Source organism: Trachypithecus francoisi, unplaced genomic scaffold (genome assembly GCF_009764315.1).
Source record: "Trachypithecus francoisi isolate TF-2019V2 unplaced genomic scaffold, Tfra_2.0 Lachesis_group11, whole genome shotgun sequence".
Lineage (NCBI taxonomy): Eukaryota > Metazoa > Chordata > Mammalia > Primates > Cercopithecidae > Trachypithecus > Trachypithecus francoisi.
Genome location: NW_022681456.1, coordinates 130,065,260 through 130,091,141, shown reverse-complemented (window position 1 = coordinate 130,091,141; position 25,882 = coordinate 130,065,260). Strand labels below are relative to the sequence as shown.

At 47.3% G+C, this 25,882-nt stretch overlaps 1 protein-coding gene across 1 annotated transcript in view; it reads right to left on the bottom strand.

Annotated features, from left to right (window-relative positions):
• CACNA2D4 (calcium voltage-gated channel auxiliary subunit alpha2delta 4) overlaps positions 1-20,860 on the bottom strand; it is a 128,507-nt gene extending 107,647 nt beyond the window's left edge. The window contains exons 1-6 of the mRNA XM_033223267.1: positions 20,273-20,860; positions 16,731-16,812; positions 14,799-14,915; positions 11,186-11,245; positions 9,787-9,949; positions 8,896-9,027 (exon numbers count right to left, since the gene is read on the bottom strand). Of these exons, the coding sequence (XP_033079158.1) occupies positions 8,896-9,027; positions 9,787-9,949; positions 11,186-11,245; positions 14,799-14,915; positions 16,731-16,812; positions 20,273-20,700 (982 nt within the window). The 5' untranslated portion in view covers positions 20,701-20,860. The remainder of the gene's footprint in view (positions 1-8,895; positions 9,028-9,786; positions 9,950-11,185; positions 11,246-14,798; positions 14,916-16,730; positions 16,813-20,272) is intronic.
• Positions 20,861-25,882: the final 5,022 nt, after the last annotated feature.

The following is a 25,882-nucleotide window of genomic DNA, read 5'->3' as shown; positions in this document are numbered from 1 at the left end:
CCCCAAGAAGGATAGATACAAACTTTCATTCTTCACAGCCCAGACTGTGAAGATTATAATAAATACCTAACTTTCCAGTGCCCAGACACTGGAGAGCATCCACAAGCATCAAGACCATCCAAAGAAACATGATCTCACCAAACAAATTACATAAGCCACCAGAGAGCAATCCGAGAGAGAGAGAGAGAGGTGACCTTTCAGACAGAGAATTAAAAATAGCCGGTTGGGGAAAACTCAAAGAAATTCAAGATAACATGGAGAAGGAATTCAGAATCCTATCAGATAAATTTAACAAAGAAATTGAAATAATTTGAAAGAATGAAGCAGAAATTTTGAAGTTGAAAAATGCAACAGAGGCAGGGTGCTGTGGCTCACGCCTGTGATCCCAGCACTTTGAGAGGCCGAGGTGGGCAGATCACTTGAGGTCAGCAGTTCAAGACCACCCTGGCCAACATGATGAAACCTTGTCTCTACTTAAAAAAATACAAAAATTAGCCAGGTGTGGTGGCATGCACCTGAAGTCCCCGCTACTTGGGAGGCTAAGGCAGGAGAATAGCTTGAACTCAGGTGGCAGAGGTTGCAGTGAGCTGAGATCACACCACTGCACTCCAGCCTCGGCAGCACAGCGAGACTGTCTCAAAAAAAAAAAAAGAAAGAAAGAAAAATGTGACTGACAAACTGAAGAATGCATCAGAATCTCTTAATAGCAGAATTGATCAAGCAGAAGAAAGAATTAGTGAGTTTGAAGACAGGCTATTTGAAAATACACGGTGGAGGCAAATAGAAAAAAAGATTTTTAAAAAAGTAGCATAGGTATTGGCCTAAAAGAGGAGGTAGAGAGAGAGAGAGAGAGAGAGAGATTGGGGTAGAAAGTTTATTCAAAAGAATACTAATGGAGAACTTCCCAAACCCAGAAAAATATACCAATAATCAAGCACAAGAAGGTTACCAAGCAGATAGAACACCAAGCAGATTTAACCCAAAGTTGACTACTTCAAGGCATTTAATAATCAAACTCCCAAAGGTCAAGGATAAAGAAAGGATACTAAAAACATAAGGAGAAAACAAACAGATAACAGAAAATGGAGCTCCAATATGTTTGACAGCTGACTTTTCAGTGGAAACCTTACAGGTCAGGAGAGAGTAGCATGACGTATTTAAAGTTCTGAAGGAAAAAAAACTTTTACTCTAGAGTAGCATATCCAAAAAAATAATTCAAATATGAAGGAGAAATAAAGACTTTCCCAGACAAACAGAAGCTGAGGGATTTCATCAACACAAGAACTGTCCTATAAGAAATGCTAAAGGAAGTTCTTCAATCTGAAAGAAAAGGACATTAATGAGCAATAAGAAGTCATCTGAAGGTACAAAGCTCAAAGGTAATAGTAAATACATAAAAAAACACAATATTGTAACACTACAATTGTGGTACGTAAACTATTAATATCTTAAGTGGAAAAACAAAAAGATGAGCTGATCAAAAATAATAACTATAACTTTTCAAGACATAGTTCACAAACGGTTAAAAAGCAGAGGGACGAAGTTAAAATGCAAAGTTTTTATTGTTTTCTTTTTGCTTGTTTATGCAATCAGTATTAAGTTGTCATCAGTTTAAAATAATGGGTTATAAGATATTTTTGCAAGCCTCATGGTAACTGCAAATCCAAAAGTATACAATGAATACACAAAAAATAAAAAGCAATAAATTAAAATATGCCACCAGAGAAAATCACCCTCACTAAAAGGAACACCAGAAAAAAGGAAAAAAGAGAAGCACAAAACAACCAGAAAACAGTAACAAAATGGCAAGAGTAAGTCCTTACTTATCAATAACATGAATATAAATGGACTCAACACTCCACTCAAAAGACGTAGAATGAATGAATGGATTAAAAAAAACAACAACAACAACAAAACAAAGCTTGGGCACATGTTCTCAGGACCTCCTGAGGACGGTGTCACTGGCAAAAAACATTTTTAAACCTAAAAACAAACAAAAAACACAGCAAGACTATTGATCTGTTGCCTATAAGAAACACACTTCAACTGTAAAGACACACATTGAAAATAAAGGAATGGAGAAAGATATTCAATGCAAAAGGAAACCAAAAAAAGAGCAGGAGCAGCTATACTTACATCAGACAAGATAGATTTCAAAACAAAAACTACAAAGAGAGACAAAGAATGTCATTAGAAAATGATAAACAGGTCAATTCAGCAAGAGGATATAACAATTGTAAAAATATATTTACTGGAGCACCCAGATATATAAAGCTAATATTATTAGAGCTAAAGAGAGAGAGAGACCCCAATGCAATAATAGCTGGAGACTTCAACACCCCACTTTCAGCATTGGATAAATCATCCGGACAGAAAATCAACAAAGAAACATCATACTTAATCTGTACTATGGGCCAAATAGACTTAATACATATTTACAAAACATTTCCCTCAATGGCTGCAGAATACAAATTATTTTCAGCACATGGATCATTCTCAAGGACAGAGTATAGTTAGGCCAGAAAATAAGTCTCAAAACATTTCAAAAAGTTGAAATAATACAAAGTATTTTCTCTGATCACAATGGAATAAAACTAGAACTCAACAAGAAGAGGAATTTTGAAAACTATACAGAAACATGAAAATTAAACCACATGCTATAGAGTGGTCATTCAATGAAGAGATTAAGAAGGAAAATTGAAAAATTTCTTGAAACAAATGATAATGGATACACAACATACTAAAACCTATGGGATACAGCAAATGCAGTATTAAGATGGAATTTTATAGCTGTAAGTGTGTATATCAAGAAAGTAGAAAAATTTTAAATAATCTAAAATACATCTTGAAGAACTAGAAAAGCAAAAGCAAACCAAACCCAAAGTTAGTAGAAGAAAAGAAATAGGCCGGGCGCGGTGGCTCAAGCCTGTAATCCCAGCACTTTGGGAGGCTGAGACGGGTGGATCACGAGGTCAGGAGATCGAGACCATCCTGGCTAACATGGCGAAACCCCGTCTCTACTAAAAAAATACAAAAAACTAGCCGGGCGAGGTGGCGGGCGCCTGTAGTCCCAGCTACTCGGGAGGCTGAGGCAGGAAAATGGTGTGAACCTGGGAGGCGGAGCTTGCAGTGAGCTGAGATCCGGCCACTGCACTCCAGCCTGGGAGACAGAGCGAGACTCTGTCTCAAAAAAAAAAAAAAAAAAAAAAAAAAAAAAAAAAGGAAAGAAATAATAAAGATCAAAACAGAAATAAGTGAAATTGAAATGATAAAAAAAATACAAAAGATCAATGAAATGAAAAATTGGTAAACAAAATTGACAAACTTTTAGCCCCACTAAGAACAAAAGAGAGGAGACTCAAATATATAAAATCATAGATGAAAAAGGAGACATTACAACTGATACCACAGAAATTCAAAGGATCATTAGAAGCTACTATGGGCAAATACATGCCAATAAATTGGAAAATCTAGAAGAAATGAATAAATTCCTAGACACATACAACCTACTAAGATTGAACCATGAAGAAATCCAAAACCTGAACAGATCAATAACAAGTAATGCTATTGAACCCATTATAAAAAGTCTCTTAGCAAAGAAAAGACTGGAACCTGATGGTTTCAGAATTGCTGAATTTTACCAAAAATTTAAGAAATAACTGATACCAATCCTACTTAAACTTTATGAAAAATAGAGGCAGAGGAAATACTTCCAAACTCAGTATACAAGGCCAGCATTATCCTGATACTGAAACCCAACAAAGACATATCAAAACAAAAGCCAAACAAACAAAAAACCTACAGGCCAATATCCCTGAAGAGCACTGATGCAAAAATTCTCAATGAAAACGCTAACAAAGTGAATACAACAATACATCAAAAAGATCACTCATCATGACTAGGAGATGAACCATGCAAAGAGATGAACCATGCAAAGATGGTTCAACAAATGCGAATCAGTCAATATAATACATCTTACCAACAGAAAGAAGGACAAAAACCATATGATCATTTCAATTGATGCAGAGGAAGCATTTGATAAAATTCAACATCTCTTCATGATAAAAACCTTAAAAAAACTGGGTATACAAGGAACGTACCTCAACATAATAAAAACCATATACAACAGATCCACAGCTAGTATCATATTAGATGAGGAAAGACTGAAAGCCTTTCCTCTAAGATCTGGAACAAGACAAGGATGTCCATTTTCACCACCATTATTCAACATAGTACTGAAAGTTCTACCCAGAGCAATCAGACAAGAGAAAAAAATTAAGGGACTCCAAATTCAAAAAGAAGAAGTCAAATTATCCTTGTTTGCAGATAATATGATCTTATATTCAGAAAAACCTAAATATGCCACCAAAAAACTATTAGAACTGATAAACAAACTCAGTAAAGTTGCAGGAGACAAAGTCAACATACAATGATCAGTATCATTTCTGTATGCCAACAGCAAACAATCTGAAAAAGAAATCAAGAAAGTAATCCCATTTACAATAGCCACAAATAAAATAAAATACCTGGAAATTAATTTAACCAAAAAAGTAAAAGGTCTCTACAAGGAAAATTATAAAATTGATGCAAGAAATTGAAGAGAACACAAAAAAATGGAAAATATTCCATGTTCATGGATTGGAAGACTTAATATAGTTAAAATGTCCATACTATCCAAAGCAATCTACACATTCAATGCAATCTCTATCAAAATACCAATGACATTCTTCACAGATATAGAAAAAACAATTCAAAAATGTATATGGAACCAAAAAAGACCCAGAAGAGCCAAAGCTATCCTGAGCAAAAAGAACAAAACTGGAGGAATAACATTACCTGACTTCAAATTATGCTACAGAGCTATAGTAACAAAAACAGCATGGCACTGGCATAAAAACAGACACATAGACCAATGGAACCGAATAGAGAATGCAGAAATGAATCCATACATTTACAGTGAACTCATTTTTTTACAAAGGTGCCAATACACACATTGGGGACAGGATAGTCTCTTCAATAAATGGTGCTGGGAAAATTGGATATTCATATGCCGAAGAATGAAACTAGACTCCTATCTCTCACCATATACCAAAATTAAATAAAAATGGATTAAATACTTAAACCTAAGACCTCAAACGATGAAACTACTAAAGGAAAACATTGGGGCAACTCTCCAGGACATTGAACTGGGCAAGGATATCCTGAGTAATAACCCACAAGCACATGCAACCAAAGCAAACATTGATAAATGGGATCATATCAAGTTAAAAAGCTTCTGCACAACAAAAGAAACAATCAACAAAGTAAACAGACAATGCACAGAATGGGAGAAAATATTTGCAAACTCCTATCCATCTGAGAAGGGATTAATAACCAGAATACATAAGAAGCTCAAACAACTCAATGAGAAAAATAAAATAAAATAATCTGATTTTTAAGTGGGCAAAAATCTGAATGTACATGTCTCAAAAGAAGAAAGACAAATGGCAAACAGGTATATAAAGAGGCTCAACATCATTGATTATCAGAGAAACACAAATCAAAACTACAATGAGATATCATCTCACCCCAATTAAAATGGCTTGTATCAAAAAAACAGGCAATTACAAATGCTGGCAAGAACTTGGAGAAACTCACACACTCATACACTGTTGGTGAGAATGCAAATTAGTACAACCACTATGGAGAACAGTTTTGAGGTTCCTCAAAAAACTAGAAATAGAGCTACCATATGATCCAGCCATCCCACAGATAGGTATCTACCTAAAAGAAAGAAAATCCATATATTGAAGAGATATCTGCACTCCCATGTTCATTGCAGCACTATTTACAATAGCCTAGATTCATAAACAATCTAAATATCCATCAACATTAGATGAATGGATAAAGAAAATGTACATGTACACAATGGAGTACTATTCAGCCATAAAGAGAATGAGATTCTGTCATTTGCAATAAGATGAATGGAACCAGAGGCCACTATGTTAAGTGAAATAAGTCAGGTACATAAAGAAACTTCACGTCTCACTTATTTGTGGCAGCTAAAACTTAAAACAACTGAACCCATAGAGATAAAAATTAGAATAATAGCTATCAGAGGCTGGGAGGGGTAGTGATGGGGTGGGGGAGAAGTGGGATGGTTAATGGGTACAAAAAATAGAAAGAATGGATAAGATCTAGTATTTGATAGCACAACAGGGTAACTATAGTCAGTAATGATTTAATTTTACATTTTAAAATAACTAAAAGAGTATAATTGGATTATTTGTAACACAAAGGATAAATGCTTGAGGCAATGGATACCCCATTTGCCCTGATGTGATTATTACATGTTGTATGCCTATATCAAAATATCTCATATACCTCATAAATATATACACATACTATATACCATAAAAATTAAAAATTAAAAAACAAGAATTATTAGTTTGTGGTTTTGGGCACACAATGTATAAAGAAGGAATTTTGTGACAACAGCCACCAAAAGGGGTAGATAAGGAACTGTAAAAGAGCCAAGTTTTTGTATGTTATTGAAGTTAAGCTGTTATAAATCCAAATTAGAATGCTATAATTTTAAGATGTTAAATGTAATCCCTCTGGTGACCAGAAATAAAATAACTGTAGAATACATATAAAAGGAGATGAGAAAGAAATTTAAATGTTTCCCTACAAAAAATCAACTAAACATAAAAGAAGACAGTAATGCAGAAAATGAGGAACAAAAAAGCTTAAGGCTTATTTGTTTTCTATAAGAAAACAAATAGTAAAATGACAGAAATAAGTCCCTCAACAGTAATTACTTTAAATATAAATGGATCAAACTTTCCAATCAAAACACAGAGATTGGCAGAATGGATAAAAACATAAAACTAGCAAGCAAAACTCAGGAGCATATTAAAAGGATTACACACCATAACCAAATAGGCCTTATTCCTGGAATGCAAGGATGGTTCAACATATGAAAATTGATCAAACTCAACACACAAAAATCAGTTGCATTTCTATACATTAATAGTGAATAATCTGAGAAATTATTTTTAAAAATCCCATTTACAATAACATCAAAAAGAAAAAAATATTTAGGAATTAGCTTAACCAAAGAGGTGAAAGACTTGAACAATGAAAACTATGAAACATTGCTGAAAGAAATTAAGGACAGGAATAATGAAAACACGTTCCATATTCATAGACTGAAATACTTAATACTGTTAAGATGTCAGTACTGCCCAAGGTGGTCTACTGATTCAATGCAATCCCTATCAAAATCTCAACTGCAAGAGAAACTCATTCTAAAATGTATATGGACCCTCAAGAAACCCCAAATAGCCCAAACAATTTGGGGGAAAGAAAAACCTATGGAGGCACACTTCCTGATTTTTAAATTACTGAAAAACTACAGTAATCCAAACAGCATGGCACTGGCATAAAGAGAAGTATATAGACCAATGAAATAGGATAAAAATCCCAGAAATAAACCCTCACATATATGATTAAATGATTTTTGACAAGAGTACCAATACCATTCAATGGAAGAAAGGCAGTCCTTTCAACAAATGGTGCTGGGGCAGCTGTATATCCACATGCAAAAAAGTGAAGTTGAACTCTTACCTAATACCATATATAAAAATTAACTAAAAATGGAAATATAAGACCTAAAACTATAAAAATTCTGTTAGAAAACATAGGGGAAACACTTTATGACATTAGAGTTGGCAGTCATTTCTTGGATGTGACACCAAAGGCATAGGCAACAAAAGATAAAATAATCAAATTGGATTTCAGAAAAAAATTAAAAGTTTGTTCATCAAAAGACAATATGAACAGAGTAAAAAGGCAGCCCACAGAATGGGAGAAATTATTTGCAAATCACATATCTGATAAAGGATCAATATTCAGAATATATAGATAACTCATAAAACTCAACAACAATAAAAATAGTGCAATTCAAAATAGTGAGAAATGGCCTCTCTACTGACTGATGAGTTCACATCTGGACTGTGTTGTTTACATATAAGTTGGCATCTCTGGAAGCCCTGATGTGGCAGGAATATTTACAGGAATTCCACCCTGGAGTAGACAGGAGGGGCATGTGAGCTGCGTGGAAGAAGGATAAACCTATTCACTGAAGCTCCAGAGAATCCAAACAGCTGCAATAGCTAGCTGCGAATTCTGGCAGAAGAACACAATGCCAACTATGGGAACTGCAGGAGCTCTGAGGTCCCTTTGCACTCCAAGAGAGAGAATGACTTTCCAGCCTGTGGACACAGAGGAGTCCTTTCAGGCCTTTCTGGTTTCCTGTTTCAGAAAAGTGGGATAACTTTAAGACTTCCTGGACTGTGTGCTAAACTATAAAAACGGGTTGGGGTGAAATGGAGAGCCAACTTATTTTAAATGGGAACCAAAAAGAGGTAGAACTCTTGGAAACTTTGTGCTCTGTGTGTTCTATTTTTATTGATGGACTCTATTAAGTTGGCCACTAGCCACAGAGTGGCCTGTGCCATTTTCTGGATTGCTGTTGAACACTTTTGGCGAGTGCGCCTCATTTTTCCAATTGGGACATAAAGTCCTTAAGGTAAAGAATTGTTTTATCCTTCTTTGTATCTCCCAAAGTACTTTTCATGGGACAGGAGCTTCATGTGGGCATTCAATGACTGGTTTCATGGTGTTTGATGGTTTCATTCATTCATTCATTCATCCAGCCATTCCACAGCCCTTTAATATGTGCATATCATGCAGTGAGAAGGGCTAAAGTGTGGGCTTGGAGATGCTTTGGGATAGGAGGACCAGCCCCATTCACTGGGGACCTGAGTGCCAGGGTCCATCTTCAATGCCCCATTGTCTTATTTCCAGAGAAGAATCCCAGAAGGTCATGGAGATGCAACTCCATGGCCTTACCTGGATAGATCCTGAAGAATCCAGTTGCACTGCCAAAATATTGCCAGGTCAACGTTGGGTCTCTCTGGAAGTTCTCCACAAAGACAGCATTCAAGGCTTCAGACATGTATACTCCATTTAAAATATCTGGGTCTGAAGGGTGAGATTATAGATGATCATGATCCTGTAGAACTTCTCAGGAAAATGGTGATCATGCCTGGTGGGTGTGCCTGGTGAGTGTGCCTGGTGAGTGTGCCTGATGAGCATGCCTGGTGGGTGTGTCTGGTGAGTGTGCCTGGTGGGTGTGCCTGGGGAACTTGCCTGGTGGGTGTGCCTGGTGAGTGTGTCTGGTGGGTGTGCCTGGGGAACTTGCCTGGTGGGTGTGTCTGGTGGGTGTGCCTGGTGGGTGTGTCTGGTGGGTGTGTTTGGTAAGTGTGCCTGGTGAGTGTGCCTGATGAGCATGCCTGGTGGGTGTGTCTGGTGAGTGTGCCTGGTGGGCATGCCTGGTGAGTGTGCCTGGTGGGCATGCCTGGTGGGTGTGTCTGGTGGGCATGTCTGGTGGGCATGCCTGGTGGATGTGTCTGGTGGGTGTGTTTGGTAAGTGTGCCTGGTGGGTGTGTCTGGTGGGCATGCCTGGTGGATGTGTCTGGTGGGTGTGTTTGGTAAGTGCCTGGTGGGTGTGTCTGGTGGGCGTGCCTGGTGGGCATGCCTGGTGGGCGTGTCTGGTGGGCATGTCTGGTGGGCATGCCTGCTGGGTGTGTCTGGTGGGTGTATTTGGTAAGTGTGCCTGGTGGGTGTGTCTGGTGGCCATGCTTGGTGGATGTGTCTGGTGGGTGTGTTTGGTAAGTGCCTGGTGGGTGTGTCTGGTGGGCGTGCCTGGTGAGTGTGCCTAAGCTGAGCGTGCTAGGCTACCTTTGTTGTACACGTTTGTGGGCAGCTGCACACTGCTGATGGAGGTGTTCACCGGCAGGTTGCTGAAGTGCGCATTGGACTCCAGGAGGAACTCGGCGCCCAGCTCCACGAAGTTGCCTTTCTCGTCCCTCTCATTGATCAGGACCGAGTTGTAATAGTCGAACTGGGGTGGACAGGTGAGGCCCATGGAGACGGCCCGAGCACAGGGACAGGCGGAGAGAGAGGAAGAGAAACGGCGCAGGTGAGAGGACGCGAGGGCCAGGGTGGAGCGGCCATCAGTGTCTACACAAGCACTTGCAGCAGCGCGCTGGGCAATGATAGGGTCCAGGAGGCCGCACGCAGAGGCAGGAGGCTGACGTTTGATGACTGTCGTCCTGGCCACTGCCTCAGTCCCCAACTTGGAGCAGCGTGTGTTGATGTGGCCGAGGTGGAGAGGAGACAGGCAGCCGCGGAGTTGAGGACAGGTAGAGACAAAGAGCCCCATCAGCCCCTCCACTTCTCGCGGGCCAGGAAGGTCCCAGAGCCCAGAACGGTGCCTACAGCCTTGGCCTCAGACAGGGCCCAGGTTCCAAGTGCCCCAGGTTCCGAGTCCCGCAGCTGCCCTCGGCCTCTCCAACGCGGTATTGGAGGGTGTGCTAGGATTGCCTCCAGCAGAGCCCCGGCCCCATTTCCTCCACACCACCGGGTTCACACCTGAACACTCCCCAGGACTGCCTCACGGACATTCCGACGCCAACTCCCACGCCAGGTTCCTGCACCCCACAACCTGGCTCCTCCTCAGGACACTGTGGCCCTCGCTGGCCTTCCACGCACACTCCCAGCCGCGTCCCCGCCCTGCTCAAGCCCTCCGCACCTGCCTTTCCCTGCTGAGAAAGGCCAGGCTCCTACGCTGGCACCCAAGGCTCCCCCCACCCCCTCACCTAACTGTCCAAGGCCACTGTCTTCATCATCAGCCTCTGGACACATAGGGCCCAGGTCCCACTGTTTGCTCAACCAACCTTGTGTTTTCTTATTTCTGTGTCTTCTTTCCACTGTGACCAAAGGCCCCTTTTCCAGGCCCTGTCTGCCTAAATCCCTTTGAGCCCTGGGCGCAGCCCCAGGCCGCCCTGTCTGCGGGAGTTTCGGGGCAGCCCTCCTGTTCTCAGCCTGCATTCTCCGGAGGCTCCATCCACCCATCTGTAGTGACTTGTGATGTGCCTTATACTGGAGTTCTTTGCACTGTGAGCTTCTTGAGGTCAAGAACAAGTTCCGATCCAGAGGCTAGCACATTGCTGTGCCTGTGTGGGGTGAGCAGTAAATGTCTATGGAATCAGTGGATTGCCACCCTACACCACCACCCCCATATCTGGTACTCAGGTAATCCTTGCCCTCTGGCACCAGTGCCAGGAGTGGGACTCACCACCAGGGATTCGTTGAATTCGTGGTTCAGGTCGGCCTCCTCGGCAGCCTCCACCAGATTCTGAGGGATGGGAACACAGAGGTAGGGAGAATGGGTAAAAGGAACCCAGCGGGTTTTCAGCGAGTGAAACAGTTGCCAGGTGACCCAGCAATTCCACTCCTGGGCGTATGCCCAGAAGAATTGAAAACAGGGACGCTAACAAGAACTTAGGCACGAATATTCACAGCCACACTATGCACAACAGCCAAAAAGCACGTGCATACAGCTAAGTGAAAGCAGCCCATCGGAAAAGGCCATATACTGTGTGATCCCAACAACATGGCATTCTGGAAAAGGCAAGACTAGGGAGATGGAGAAGATAAGTGGTTGCCAATGGTTGGGGATTTTTAGGGCAGTGAAATTCTTTTGTCTGATACTGTAATAGCGGATGCATGTCATTGCACATGTTTCCAAACCCACAGAATGTACGAGAGTGAGCCCTAATATGTGCTATGGACTTTGGGATAATGCAAATTCATTGATTATACCCAATCTACCATGGATACAGGGTGTCGATAGTGGGGAAGGCTGTGGCAACAGGGGATGTATGGAAACTGTACTTTCTTCTACATTTTGCTGTGAACCTAAAATTGCTCTAAAAAATAAAGTCTACTAAAATACGTGCATTTTGTGTGTGTGTGCGTGTGTGTGTGTGTGTGTATTCAAAGCCAAAAGATGGAAACAACTCAAATGTCTGTCATTTGATGAACTAATGAACAAAATGTGGGTTATGCACACAAGGGAATATTATACAGCCCTAAAAAGGAATGAATTGCTGATGCATGGAACAACACAGATGAACCCTGGAGACATTATGCTAAGTGAAATAAGTCTACAAATGGTCACATATTGTATGATTCCATTTACGTGAAATACCCACAATAGGCAAATCCATAGACAGAAAGAGATTAGTGGTTGCGGAGCTAAGAGGAGGGGCATAGTGGAGTGATTGCTTACTTAGTACTCAGATTCTGCTTGGAGTGATGAAAAAGTTCTGGAACTAGATAATGGAGATGGTTGTACAACATTGTGGATGTACTTAATACCACTAAATTATACATTTTAAAATAATGACCAATTTTATCTTACATGTATTTTGCTGCAATATTTTTTTTTTTTGGAGATAGAGTCTTGCTCTGTCACCCAGACTGGAGTGCAGTGGTGTGATCTTGGCTCACTGCAACCTCCACCTCCCAGGTTCAAGTGATTCTCCTGCCTCAGCCTCCCAAGTAGCTAGGATCACAGGCGCCTGCCACCATGCCAGGCTAATTTTTGTATTTTTAGTAGAGATGGGGTTTCACCATGTTGGCCAGTGTGGTCTCGATCTCTTGACCTCATCATCCGCCCACATCGGCCTCCCAAAGTGCTGGGATTACAGGCGTGAGCCACCGTGCCTGGCACAATTTTTTTTTTTTTTTTTAAGAGCAGGCCAGCACCACAGAGTGTCAGGGTAAGTCAGGGTGGGGGAAGTGTTTTGGGAGTCAGAGGACCCAAGATCCTGTTCTAGCTTTGTCAGAGCCAAGCCACTAAGCCTCTCTGGTCTTCTGCTTATACAACTATAAGTTGGGTAGGATAATCCCTGCCTCCCCACTCTCAGCCTACAGATCCTGGGATAAGGAAATTCCACAGGGAAATACTCATTTCAGGGAGGCTTTGCAGGAAACTTGCCATGCACATCCTCATAGAAGGTCTGCAACCCCCACATACCACCCGCAGCAGAGGCAGGGACCGGTGCTCAGAGAAAGTCCGCAGAGCAGTGCTTCTTTGGTGTCTGAGGCTGTGGAAGGGCACAGGGAGCCTGGAGCCCCAGCCTCTGGGGGTGTCTCAGGACTGCTTACTGCTCTCAGGGAGGAGACCACCCCTCATATTGTCTTTTGCCCAATTTCTGCCTCCAAAGAAAGAAGAAGTAAAAACTAAAAGGCAGAAATGAAATCCACAGGCAGACATCCTGGCGCCGCACCCTGGGCCTGGTAGTTAAAGACCGACCCCTGACCTAACCAGTTATGTTATCTATAGATTACAGACATTGTATGGAGAAGCACTGTGAAAATCCCTGTCCCGTTCTGTTCCGTTCTGATTACCGGTGCATGCAGCCCCCAGTCACTACCCCCTGCTTGCTCAATCCATCACGACCCTCTCACGTGGACCCCCTTAGAGTTGTGAGCCCTGAAAAGGGACAGGAATTGCTCACTCGGGGAGCTCGGCTCTTGAGACAGGAGTCTTGCCGATGCTCCCGGCCGAATAAACCTCTTCCTTCTTTAACTCGGTGTCTGAGGAGTTTTGTCTGCGGCTCGTCCTGCTACACGCTAGTGACACAAGGACCAACCCCTGAAGTCAGGCGAGTTTCATACCCCACTGTCTGTGTTTAACCCAAGGAGGCTGTTTACACAACGCTCACTGATTGAAACAGGCAGGCGTCACTGTAGGTGCCAGGCTATGTGTGAGGCTGGTGCCTTCCTGCTGTGGTGTGTGATTCAGGGACCCCGGATAGGCTCTTGAGTCCCCAGGCATCTTCTCGTTGGTTCCTGATGCTAAGATCTCTTGCCCCTAGGCCTGCAGAAATGCTGCTCATGGGAAAGAAGGCCCCAGCAACCCTGACCTTGGCCTCTTCCCAGAGTGGGGGTTGTGATGGGGGTGAGGGGAAAGGCAGCACACTGAGGAGGCCACAGCTCACCTGCCCTATCTGCCCCTTCCCCTGCTGCTTGGCCCTGGCCTCAGCCTCCCAACCCAGCCAACCACCCCCGATCTCCTCTCTCCTTTTTCTCCTGGCTGGTCTTACGAGTCCTTTCAGGGACAGCACTGGTCTTGGATGGTTCGATTCTTGACTGGATGGAGTGGAGGACTGTATCTCCCACCCACACTGTATCTACTGGTTTATACCATCCAGGTCCCCAGAGGCCTCAGTGCAGACACTTCATCCCAGAGAAGGGGACAGCTTCTGTTTCTCCTGGGCCCCACCAGCCTTGGTGGATGTCTAGTAACAGGGTCACCTGGGCACAGGGCCCATCCCTGTAAGCACCTCTGCTGCCCGGGTGGTCCTCAGAGCACTTTAGCCAGTGCTCTGATGGTGGGTGGGTCCTGATGGCTGAATGAGGGTAAGGGAGGAATGAGGAGAGATGAGAAGGAGGAGAGGGAACAGAGGAGCTTGACTTTACTGGCCCCAGCTAGGTCGACTCCCATCCTCCTTCTGCTCATCTGTCCGTCCATCCCCAAAGCAATTCCTAGGTGCTCACCCTGTGCAGTGCTCTGTACTGGTCACTGGGTATGGCCTGGTGACTCAGAGTTCCCCACAATGGCTGCAGGCTGACCCGGCAGTGCTGGGCATGGCCACCTCGGGGCAGAGCTCTGATGCCAGCCCCTCCCCTCTCCTCTTGTTTCCTATCATTTCCTCTTTTACAGGGATTTTTGGAGTAAGGGTTCTTTTGGCTAATGGAGGTACAAGGTGGACTCTTGTAAGATAGGAGAGGGTCACGAGGGTGGGAGGATGCAGGGCCATGACATGGGGAGGGTCACTCTGTCACCCTGCATCATGGGGCTGGGGAGAAATGCCCTGCAGATCACAGGCCTGGAGTACCTGCACGGCCTCGACTTTCCTCCGCAGCATGTTCTCCATGTCCTCTGAGAACTTCCTCACCAGCTCCAAGCCATCCACCTCCTCGATCTTCAGACTGGACTCCACATCCTTGTACTTCTGTTTGGAGAAGGTGGGAGAGATGGATGCACGTGGTTTTGTACCAGCATGGTTGCACCTGTGTGTGCATGGCCTCCATCCTCTCAACAGGTGCATTCTGGCACACGGAGCCTGCTTTACTCAACTAGGGGGAGGCCTAGCCCTCTCCTCCTTGGACAACATCCCCAGTGATATTATAGCTGCCTCTCTTCAAAGGTTTCTCTGTTCCAGGTGTTCTAGACGCATTGCAGCTATATCCTTAACAGGGGAGTAGACCGAGGCTCAGAGAAGTCAGTGAACTTGACCACCAAGTTCAGTGAGCAGATGACCCTTGATGGGGCCAGGGCTCCCAGGCACCCCTATATCCTTAACAGGGGAGTAGACCGAGGCTCAGAGAAGTCAGTGAACTTGACCACCAAGGTCAGTGAGCAGGTGACCCTTGATGGGGCCAGGGCTCCCAGGCACCCCTGCCCATGTCCTTTGTGCAGAGCCATGCTGCTTCCCAGGGCTTGTGAAACCACCCCGGCATCACTTTTCCCCAATGCCCCCAAAGAGGCATCTTGCTATGAAAGTGCCCCGTGCACATGGATGTGAACCTCAACTCCCCCCGTCCCGACAGAGCTCGGCAGCTCCAGGAACTGAGCACAGCTGCCTGATAACTGCCAGGGAGCCCAGGAAAGCCTGGAGCGGGGTTTGAGTTTTCTCTCTGGGCCCAGGGGAGACCAGCTCTCATTGACTGTGTATATTGTGAATGTCTATTCACCCAGCTCTGACATTTATTGGCCGTGTGACCACAAGCAAGCCAGTCAACCAGTTTCCTCATTTGTAAGATGTGACATTTACATAGCTTTAGTGTATGCTCTAGAACACATAGATTTTACAGAATACTTTTACCCCAAATGGCCACATCAGTACTGCTCTCTACCCCCCGGCCCAGGTTGTGGTGCTGTGCAGCATAGGAGTGTGCTGTGAGGGGCAGGCGGGGTCTTAGCTGTCATCGCTACAGTGACCTGTGGGGGCCCAGGGAGCAGCCCACCCTGGCTCCACTTACTCCAAGGACAGGCCTGGGGGCTGTGGGCAGGGGAGTTGAGGAGGGACATGCGGTCACATGCAAGCATAAAGGCCTGGGATTCAGGATCTTTGTGATATGGAAAAGGTGCCTCATGAATTAGTGGTGGGAATGAAATCATGACTATGAAGCTCTCAGTGAGTGGTAATAATAGAGGAGGGTGAGCTGCTGTTGGAACTGCTCTGGGGAGTTACAAATATTAGAGAACAGTGAAGTTGTTTATAACCTGGTAAGAAGACCAGCCAGCCGTTAATCTGCACAGAAAGCAATGCATATTAAGAGGGCAGATGCTGGACGTGGCTGGGGGCTGGGGGACTGAGAGCTGGAGGTATGGGAGCTCTCCCTGCACAGAGGCCACAGCCCGTCCACCTTCTATGGCCCAAGCAGCTCCTAGGGCCCTGCACATGCCCTCCAAGGCTCCGCTAGCATCACAGGTGTTAGGCCTGCATCCCACTCCATCCACTCCCTCTGTCTCCCCTTTATTCTTTACCCCACCCCCACCCAGTACATCTCCTGCGTTTAATTCCACCTTGGCCTCTGCTCCCTGAGGACCTGGCACAATGCTCTTGACCACGCCCCCAAACCGCCCCCACTGCCTTGCTTTGGGAGTTGAGCAAATCGTTCACCTCCCTGGGCCTCAGTGTCCCCATCTGAAATAAACCGATTTGATGGGAAGCCCAAGGCCCCTCACAGCACTGGCATTTGGGGGCTTTGATGGCTGACTGCCCTCTGCCACCCGGTGGGCTCTCTGGAAGGGGGTGACTGACCTTCTGCAGCAAGAGGGAGCCCGAGTATTTGGTCAGAGTGTTATACAGGTCCTCGCCAAAGGTGTCAGCCCACAGCTTCACTCTGCCAGGCAACGGAAGGACATGTGTATACACACAAGTACATGCACAAACACACGCATAGACATATGGATTCACACACATAGAAAGCAAGTGTCTACACACAGACACCAGCTGACGCATGCACACTCAAACACACAGACACATGATGCATAAGAAATGCACACACACGCACACCCACATACACACACACACACACACATATGCATACACACATGTGATATATGCCCAGAAACACACAAAAGAGCACCTGTCCCTCCTCCCATCCCTAAAGCTGTAGCCACGGCCTGGGCAGGAGACGCGGAGAGCCCTCCGGCTCCAGCGGCTGCACTGCTGTGTGTGAGCGTCCTCGGCAGGCTCTCCTGCTGAGGGTCGTGAGGCAGGGCTGACCAGTCCAGGACTGGGCCTCACCCCAAGCCTCCGGGCCTCTGGTTGGAGAGTGGCGGACCCAGAGGAGAGACGGAGGGGAGAGGCAGTGGACAGGCTCAGGCCAGGGTCGGAGGACCCTGAGGACAAAGGAGGACCTGCCTGGCCACAGCTGTGGCCTCTCAGTGAATTGTTCCCTCCAGGGCGCTCCACTCAAGGCCACTGGGGGCTGCCAAACCCTCTGTTGAAACCTCAGAGAACGCGTGAGGCAAGGGCGCAGGAGGAAAAGGCTCTGAGCTGCCACTGCTGAGGCTGAGGGCACGGCAGGCTGGGAGGGCACGAGGAGGCCACACCTTGCCCTCTGCGTAGGCAGCCTAGTGGGGAGCCCCGACCTCTGGCCCATGCCCCAGAAATGCACCACAATCCCACCATCTGGGCCAGGCTCCTGGGGTCCTGGGGGCAGGCACACAGGGCTGGGTCTGAGCCTCTCCAAATGGAGTGGAAGTGGTTTGCCTGTGCGATCATTTCAAGATCAGCAGTCGCCACTCAACCAGTGTTTATCAGGGTCCTACCATGAGGCAGCCTGGAGCCACCCCACAGTCCCCACCTTTGCAGGGACAGTTTTCTCATGCAGGTAGCATAGTACACGTCTGAAGGTGCCCACGAAGGTCGGGGAGAGGTAGTGGTATAAGGAAAGGCTTCCCGGGGGAGGGAGATCTGAGCTCTGGGTTAGAAGTTTGGTAGAGGTTAGCCTGCAAAGGGATCTGGAAGGCGATTGTAGGTAGGGAGTACAGAAGAGCTTGGAGGAGTAAAACATGACTTCCAGGTTTCCAGTGTGGGCTGTTGACCTGATGGTGTTGTTATTGAATAAAATTAAGACTATCAGGAAGGTCGGGGGAACAAGTTGAGGAGGGTGAAAGGTGATGTGTGTAACTTGGGCTCTGCTGAATGTGAGGTTCCCATTGCAGAGCTACCAAGTGCCATTGGGCAGGTTGTGCACTGCACAACTCTAGAAGGCACCAATTGTGTTTTCTCTTGAAAGACTCACATCTGAATTTAAAACCTCACATGAGTTTAGGAAAAGCTGCCCATAAGCATTGGGTATGTGTCTAACAGGTAGAGACAGGGCCGGGAGTCATCCGCACAAAGCTAAGGATTGAAATTCTGAGGATGGGAGGGCTCTCTCAAGGAGGGTGTGCAGCATGAGATCTCTGAGCGTTGACAGATGTTGGGGAGCACCCCCAACCTCATGGGGAGGCAGGGGAGGAGGAACACTTGAAGATAGCAGAGATAAGCGGTGCCCAGGGAGACCCAGCGGAGCGCAGTGCCATGGAAGTCAGCAGAGATAAGCGGTGCCCAGGGAGACCCAGCGGAGCGCAGTGCCGTGCCACGGAAGTCAGCAGGGATAAGCGGTGCCCAGGGAGACCCAGCGGAGCACAGTGCCATGGAAGTCAGCAGAGATAAGCAGTGCCCATGGAGACCCAGCGGAGCGCAGTGCCATGGAAGTCAAGGCACTGGGATAAAAGGAGAGGGGGGCTTGTGTGTCCCAAGCAACAGGGTCTGGGGAGACAAGGCCAGGAATGTCTCCTGGATCGGGCATGAGGAGGGCTTTGCGGACCCTGTGGAAACAGACTTGGGTGGAGGTGGAAGCCCTGCAGGCGGAAGGGAAAGACTGAGAAGAGAGGTTCGGCGGGAGTGAGGACAGGTAGGGCCAAGTCCTGGGCAGGTAGATGAGGCTGTGTGCAGGCTATGGTCTCCGGCAGCACCCAGAGCTTCTGCATAGACGGCCGCTGGGGCCCCCCTCCCTGAAGGCCTGGGTTCTAGCCACCCTGACTTGGCCCTCAGCCCACTCCTGGAGTTGGCCCTCTCCTATCAGCTGGTGTGGGTTCTGGGGATGAAAACTGTTCTCAACATCTCCTGCAGCAATAGAGAGCGTTACAGGCTGGCAGTGGGTGTGATGGTGGGAGCGCAGTCCAGGCTGACTGGAGTTCAAATCCTAGCACCTTCATTTCCTGGCCTTGTGAACTTGGGGAAGTCACCTGACCTCTCTGGGCCTGTTTCCTCAGCTGCAAAACAGGGATAAAATAAGCCCCTGCTGAATGGCTTTGCAAACTAACGGTGTCATTTGTGAAGCACCCAGCTCCGTGCCAGGCATGAAACAAGGAGAGCTGTGCGGCTTGATGGGAGACGATGCTGCCTAATCCACTGCTCAGCCAAACACATGCGCAGTGTGTCATGTGGGCTCCCTGTCCCCGCTCCTGCTAAGACATGCAGTTGGCAGGTGGCTCTGCTGGTGGCCTGGCTATGGTGCTGGGCTCAAGCGACTGGATTAAACAGGATGGGGTCTGTGCCACCTACAGTCTGGAAGGCTCTGTCCCCCACCATGTAGTGGAAACTGCCTTCCTAGGACCACCAGAGCTCGGGCCTAAAATACAGACACCCCGGAGAGGTTGCTCAGTAATTTAAATTTACACCAAGGGGCACATGACTGACAGCGGGTTCTTCCCTGGAGCTGGTCTTAATGGCCAGCTATAGCATCAAGGCTGGAAGGAGGCAGAAAGGTGGAGAAAGGGAAGACTGCGGCCCCCAAAATCCATCTTTTCCCCAGTTCCTGGACAAGCCACCTCCTGTGTGCATGAGATGTTCTGTGAGTTCAGAACTGCACCCCCTTTTTGGAATGTCAAAACATGCATTTCTTGCCAAATCCCCTGGGGAGCTGCGATGATGAGATAACCCGGCTCCCCTAGGCCGCCTCATCTCAGCGATTATCCTGAAGGAGCACCCGCCCTGCAGGTGCCCCAGAAGCTGCTTGTCAGGCCAAGAAGAGAGCAGCCCTGATGACCAGTTCTGCCTAAAGCCATCCTGCTCCTGGGGAGGGGCAGGTGGGACTCTAGAACTCGCAGAGCTTTTGGGAGGAGAGAAAGGAGGCCGGAGAAGAAACGGGTTTTGCAGCAAGAGAGTGGTCAGTTGCAGCCACTGGGGAAGAGCCCAGAGGGAGGGCAGGGGCGGGAGGAGTGGGCAGAGGAGGGAGGCCCAGCCCCGGAAGAAAGTGGGAAAGGGTGACGGGTTTTTGGGGTGGGGTTGAATGTGATGCTTACGTTTCCAGAGGAATCTTGGCCTGCCCCCAGGTAGGGGACAGGGAGGTGCCCAGGAGCAGCAGCCACAGGAGGGCCGAGGTCTTCTGCACAAAAGCCCAGGCCACGGGTATTGGCTGGCGGGGAATCCAGCAGCTGGTGGAGCTGAGATTTGCGTGGCAGTTGGGGGTTGCCGGCATGGTGGGCCTGGGGTTGGGGAGGGGAAGGAGGGCAGAGCAGCCACAGACCATGAGCTCTGTCTGCCTGCCTCCCAGACCCCAGGGACGCCCCAAGCCTTTGTCTTCTGGGCCCTGGCGAGCCTGGGGTCTCCAGCCTCTCAGTCCTGGGTGGGGAGGGCTTCTCTCTGCCCCACAGCTGCAGCTCACAGAAGAGTCGCCCCACCTAGCCAGCAGGCCTCGGGAGAGGGACTGGGGGAGAGGCTGTGGCAACATGAACCCCTTTAATCTGCTGGCCTCTCCTCTAATCCTCTCCTGACAGCAGGGAGGGGGTGGCAGGGGGTGGGGAGCTGCCTCCCGAGATTACCACGACTGCAGCTGGTTCCCTCAGGGCTGCAGTGCACCCCTCTGCTTTAAAGAGGTAGCCCCGTTCCTGCGGAACCACCTTCTGGACCCAGGAAGGGCTTGCTGTGACTCTGGCCAGAGGACAGCAGCTAAGTTTGCACAGTGCTCTGATGGACCCACAAATCTCTTGTTGACCCTGAGGTGGGGGCATGTCCTCATCCCTGCTTGGCAGAGGCTCTTGAGGCCCAGGGAGTCCCAGGGGCAGGGCTGGGACTCTGGCTGGTGTTTCCAGGCCTGGGGCCTTTGGGCCAGGTCATAGGTCATAGGTGAAGTCAGTGCAGGTCATAGGTCATAGGTGAAGTCAGTGCAGGTCATAGGTCATAGATGAAGTCATTGCAGGTCATAGGTCATAGGTGAAGTCAGTGCAGGTCATAGGTTATAGGTGAAGTCAGTGCGGGTCATAGGTCATAGGTGAAGTCAGTGGACCCACGCCTCCACATCTCAGCTGCTCGTGGGCAGGGCTGCGGACGTGTTTGCTGTGCAACTGATGAAGCTTCAGGGCCCCTGAGTCCACAGACTCCACCCTTTCCTGGAGAGGCCCTAGCAATGTGTTCCTGTGGCCAAACATTTTTGTAAACTATGCAGAAGTGAGATAGTTTAACCATAGCCGGTTGAGACGTCTGTCTCTTTCCATCCCAACTTCTCTTCTGTCTCATAGACCCTTAGTTGGATGATGTTTGGGTGGCCGAGGGCACTTGGGGGATCCAGTTAAGAGGGAAGTGAGCCAGGGAAACATTTAATCTGGGCTTAGAGGGATATGCTGATGTGGCTCACAGCGACTTCTTTGTATAGAGAAGTCACCTCCAGCTGAGTGTAGGAAAGGCTTCCAGGAACACTCGTCCCACAGGACATCCCACCAGCAGATGCAGCAAGAGAGGCTGGGCGGCAATGTGAGCGCACCCCACCCCTCTCACCCCGGCCATGTGTTGTGGGGAGGGCAAAATAACCGTCAGGAGCTCATCTGCAGAAAATCTGCAAAAAGCCACACAGGTAACATCGCTAGTGGAGGATCTGGTTCTCACCAAGGCCGGGCCAGAACAGAAGTTCTCTACTGTTAGGAAAATAGTTGATACTGAGAGAATCTAACTCCACTGTACATTGCTTTGTGTTCTGATGAGAGTTACACAAATTAGAATTGATCAAAATTCTTGTGCTGTGAGCCCAAACCCGTGGTAGTACCACACGGGTCCTCTGGGGTGAAGGCATGGATTTCATGCAGTCCCTGTACCCGATTGTTATCTTATTGTAACTGGTGCACCACGTCTTCACAAAATCTGGTGGTTCCAGCAAAATGGTACACAAAATTGCCGCCAACGCAGAGAAATGCTTGCAGAAGCAAGTGTTCTTATGACAGAACTCCTACACAGATTCATCAATAAGTCTATGTTGTAGTATCAGAGTAATCTGGTGGCACAGTTTTGTGGCTGAATACAATGTATTTTTTAAAGGCGTCTGAATGATTCCTATGAGTGTCTTAATTTCACATACATTTTGTACATGTTTCGAGGATTACAAATCAAACACATTTAGAAAAAATAACACACAGGTTCATTGGGCAGTCAATACATAAAAAAAACGTAACTTCTCTAGGTTTTGTGAATTTGGTGGCATTCACCACCTTCTTAAAATTTGTAATTTGGAATGATTTTTAAAACTAAATAAATATTCACCTTTTTTCAACTTTTTTATTGTGGCCAAATACACATAACATAAAATGTACCGTCTTAATCACTTTTTTAAGTGTATGATTTAGTGTGATTAAATACATTCATAATGTTGTTCCACCATCACCACTATCTATCTCTATAATTCTTTGATCTTGTAAAACTGAAACTCTGAACCCATTAAACACTAGCTCCCCTTCCCTTCTCCCCCAGCCGCTGGCGGCTGCTGCTCTGCTCTCTGTGCCTCTGATGTTGACGGCTATAGGGACCTCACAGAAGTGGAATCATCACATAGTTGTCCTTCCATGACTGGCTTATTTCACTTAGCACAATGTCCGTAAGGTTCAGCCATGGTGCAGCGTGTGTCAGGATCTCCTTCCTTTTTAAGGCTGATTAATATTCCATTGTGTGGATAGACCTCATTTTGTGCATCCATTCCTCTATCAATGGACATTGGGGTGGTGTCCTCCTTTCGGCTACTGTGAAATATGCTGCTCTCAAGACGGTGTGCAAATATCTCTTCGAGATCCTGCTTTCAATAATAAATACTCACTTTTATATTTATGTTTGCACTTGTGATTTGCATTATTTTTCATTTATGGATAACCACTCGCACATTATATAAGCTCCCAAGCCCTCAGAGCCTGCCCCCACCAGGTTTCAGCACCCTGTCTGGAAAGGCTTCACCTCCCTCTACTGTGTCAAGCGTGAGAGCGGCTTAGAAAGCTCCGTCCTTCACAGACATGCTAGTGGCCCGTGTCCTGAGCAGCCCCTTAGACATACTTAGGAAGCCTCCAAAACTAGGCCTCCTCGGCCCAAGGCCACCCCTGGCCTCCAGGCAGCAGACCTGCCCACTTCCCGTTCAGGCTCTAGCGACGGTTTCCTTCCCTGAGTGGGGGCTGGAGGGGCTAACAGCTGGGCTGCATCCTGTGTCTCCTACACTCACACCTTTCCCAAGAGTCCTTTGGAAACCAGCTTTCTCACCTGTTTCCCGCGGGCCCCTGTCTGGGAGCGGGCCTCCCCACGCTGCCTCTCTTCATCGATTCTTAATGCAGCAACTGAAGGATCTTTTCAAATGTAAGTCAGACCCTGTGGCTCCTCTGCTCCGAATCCCACAGGGCTGCCCATCTCTCTTAGAGGAAAAGCCACAGTTCTGACCACAGCCACGAGGCCATACCTGGCTGGAGCTGGCTTGATTTTAAAAATCATTCCAAATTACAAATTTTAAGAAGCTGATGAACGCCCCCAAATTCACAGCCATGAGGCCCTCCGGCTGCCGCCCACTGGGGTCTCCTGCTGCTCCTTGGGTACCTCAGGCACGCTCCCCATCGGTGTGGCTGACCTCTGAGTTTGCAGTCCATGCTGTGGCTCTGTCTGCCTGCTTTGCTCTGCGTAGCCGGCTCCCTCATTTCCATCAGTGCCTGGCGTCGGGTTTCCTGTAAGAAGAGCTGGTACTCTTGGATCGGGCAGCTTGAGAAGAGTGTAACAGAGAGGCTATTTACAGAGGTGTGGACGGAGTCCTGCAGGGACACTGCAGTGACCAGGGCTGGAAACTGCAGCCCTGGGGAGGAGGATGAGGACAGGGACAGGAAAGCCACTGGACCCTGGAGAGAACAGGCTCTATGGGGAGGACTGTGGCCTCTGGCCAAGTGATGTGGCCAGCACAGCAGTCCCATGGGAGGGCTGGGGCAGTGAACACCCACTCACCCTCTGCCTCCCCCCGCTCTCCTGCTGGTGCCCCACCTGGTGAACCCGCTCCCCCCCAGGACAGCCCCTCAGGGCAGGGAGAGCACTCAGAGGAGCCAGCAGGGGATGTCCAGCTCAAGGTCTTCAACGCCACCTTTTATGATGAAGATGTCCTTGAATGAGAGAGTGGCGGGCAGTGACGCACAACTCTGTGAATAGCCTGTCAAGCATTGAGCTGCAAATTTTAACATGGTGAATTTTACGGCATATGAATTACTTCTTTGTTAAAAAAACCTTTTTTTTTTTTTTTGAAAATCACCTTTTTAACGAGTGAAGCCTTTCTTGGCTACAAGATCCATCCTCTTGACCTGACCCCTGACGTTCCCTGTCCTTCTTCACAGCATCTTTCTTCTCCTCCGTGGCTAGCATGGGACATGCCATATACAGGCCGCCTCCTCTAGCACGCAGCCTCCATAAGGGGCAGGGCCTGCGGGCTGTTTGTCCCTGCTGTCTGCCCCGTCCCCCAGCACAAGGAAGTAAAAATATGATTGGAATGAAGGAGGGATTGAAATGGAGGTGATTCTGGGTGGAGGTGAGGGCGCTTGGGCTGAGTCCTGCTTGTCTCCGCCTCCGCTCTCTGGGGCCTTTGAACAGGAGCCCCGGGGCCCCGGGGTCAGTTTGGAAATCCCCATGTAGCCAGGCAAAGGCTTTCATTTCCCGTTCATTTTACAAATGGGTATGGATGGCTCATTTCATCTTCAGGTGACACAGAGCACATCACGAAGGCCTTCTGTGGTATCTGTACAGCACTATTCACTGCAGTGTGAGTCACAGCGGCAGAAGGTGGGAGCAACCCAGGTGTCCACCCTGCAGGGACACGGATCGTGGATAAATCCAAGTGTCAACAAACAAACTAAACGTGGCATTCACACGATGAACTATTAAAAGGAAGGAAATCCTGACACACGCTACAACGTGGATGAACCTTGAGGACATTATGGTGAATGAAATAAGCCAGTCACAGAAAGACAAATACTATATGATTCCATTTGTACATGGTTCTCAGATTCACTGAGACAGAAAGCAGAATGGTGGGCGCCCAGGGCTGCGGGGAGGGAGCAGTGGGGAGTCCGTGTTTAATGGGTGCAGAGCTTCAGTTCTGCAAGGTGAAAAGGGTTCTGGAGATGAAGGGTGGTGGTGGTTTCAGAAGCGTGTGAATATAATTAACACCACTGAACTCGACACTAAAACATGCTTACGATGGTGAATTTTGAGTTACGTGTATTTTACCACAATGTTTTAAAAGAAGTGAGAAAAAAGAGGTGTGTGGGGGGTGCTGTAGAGCTGCCCTGGGAAAAACCAGGAGTCCAGAACCCCCTGAATTCCTCATCTCCCAGACACGGCTTCCCATTCTTCAAACATCCATCGCTCCAAAATGCCAGTCTGGCTGGATTGCAGAGCTTTGAAAGGGAGAGTGCGTTTCAGACTCCTAATGCCTTTTGTCAGGGCCAATTTTTACTCAATGAGGGAGGATGAAATAAGGTCATTAAACAAAATGGTCTTGCTTGAACATGTGCCTCCTGCAACTACGCACACGGACACACACATGCATATGGACACACGCACACGGACACACACATGTACACGGACACACGCACATGGACACACATGTACACGGACACACATGTACACGGACACACGCA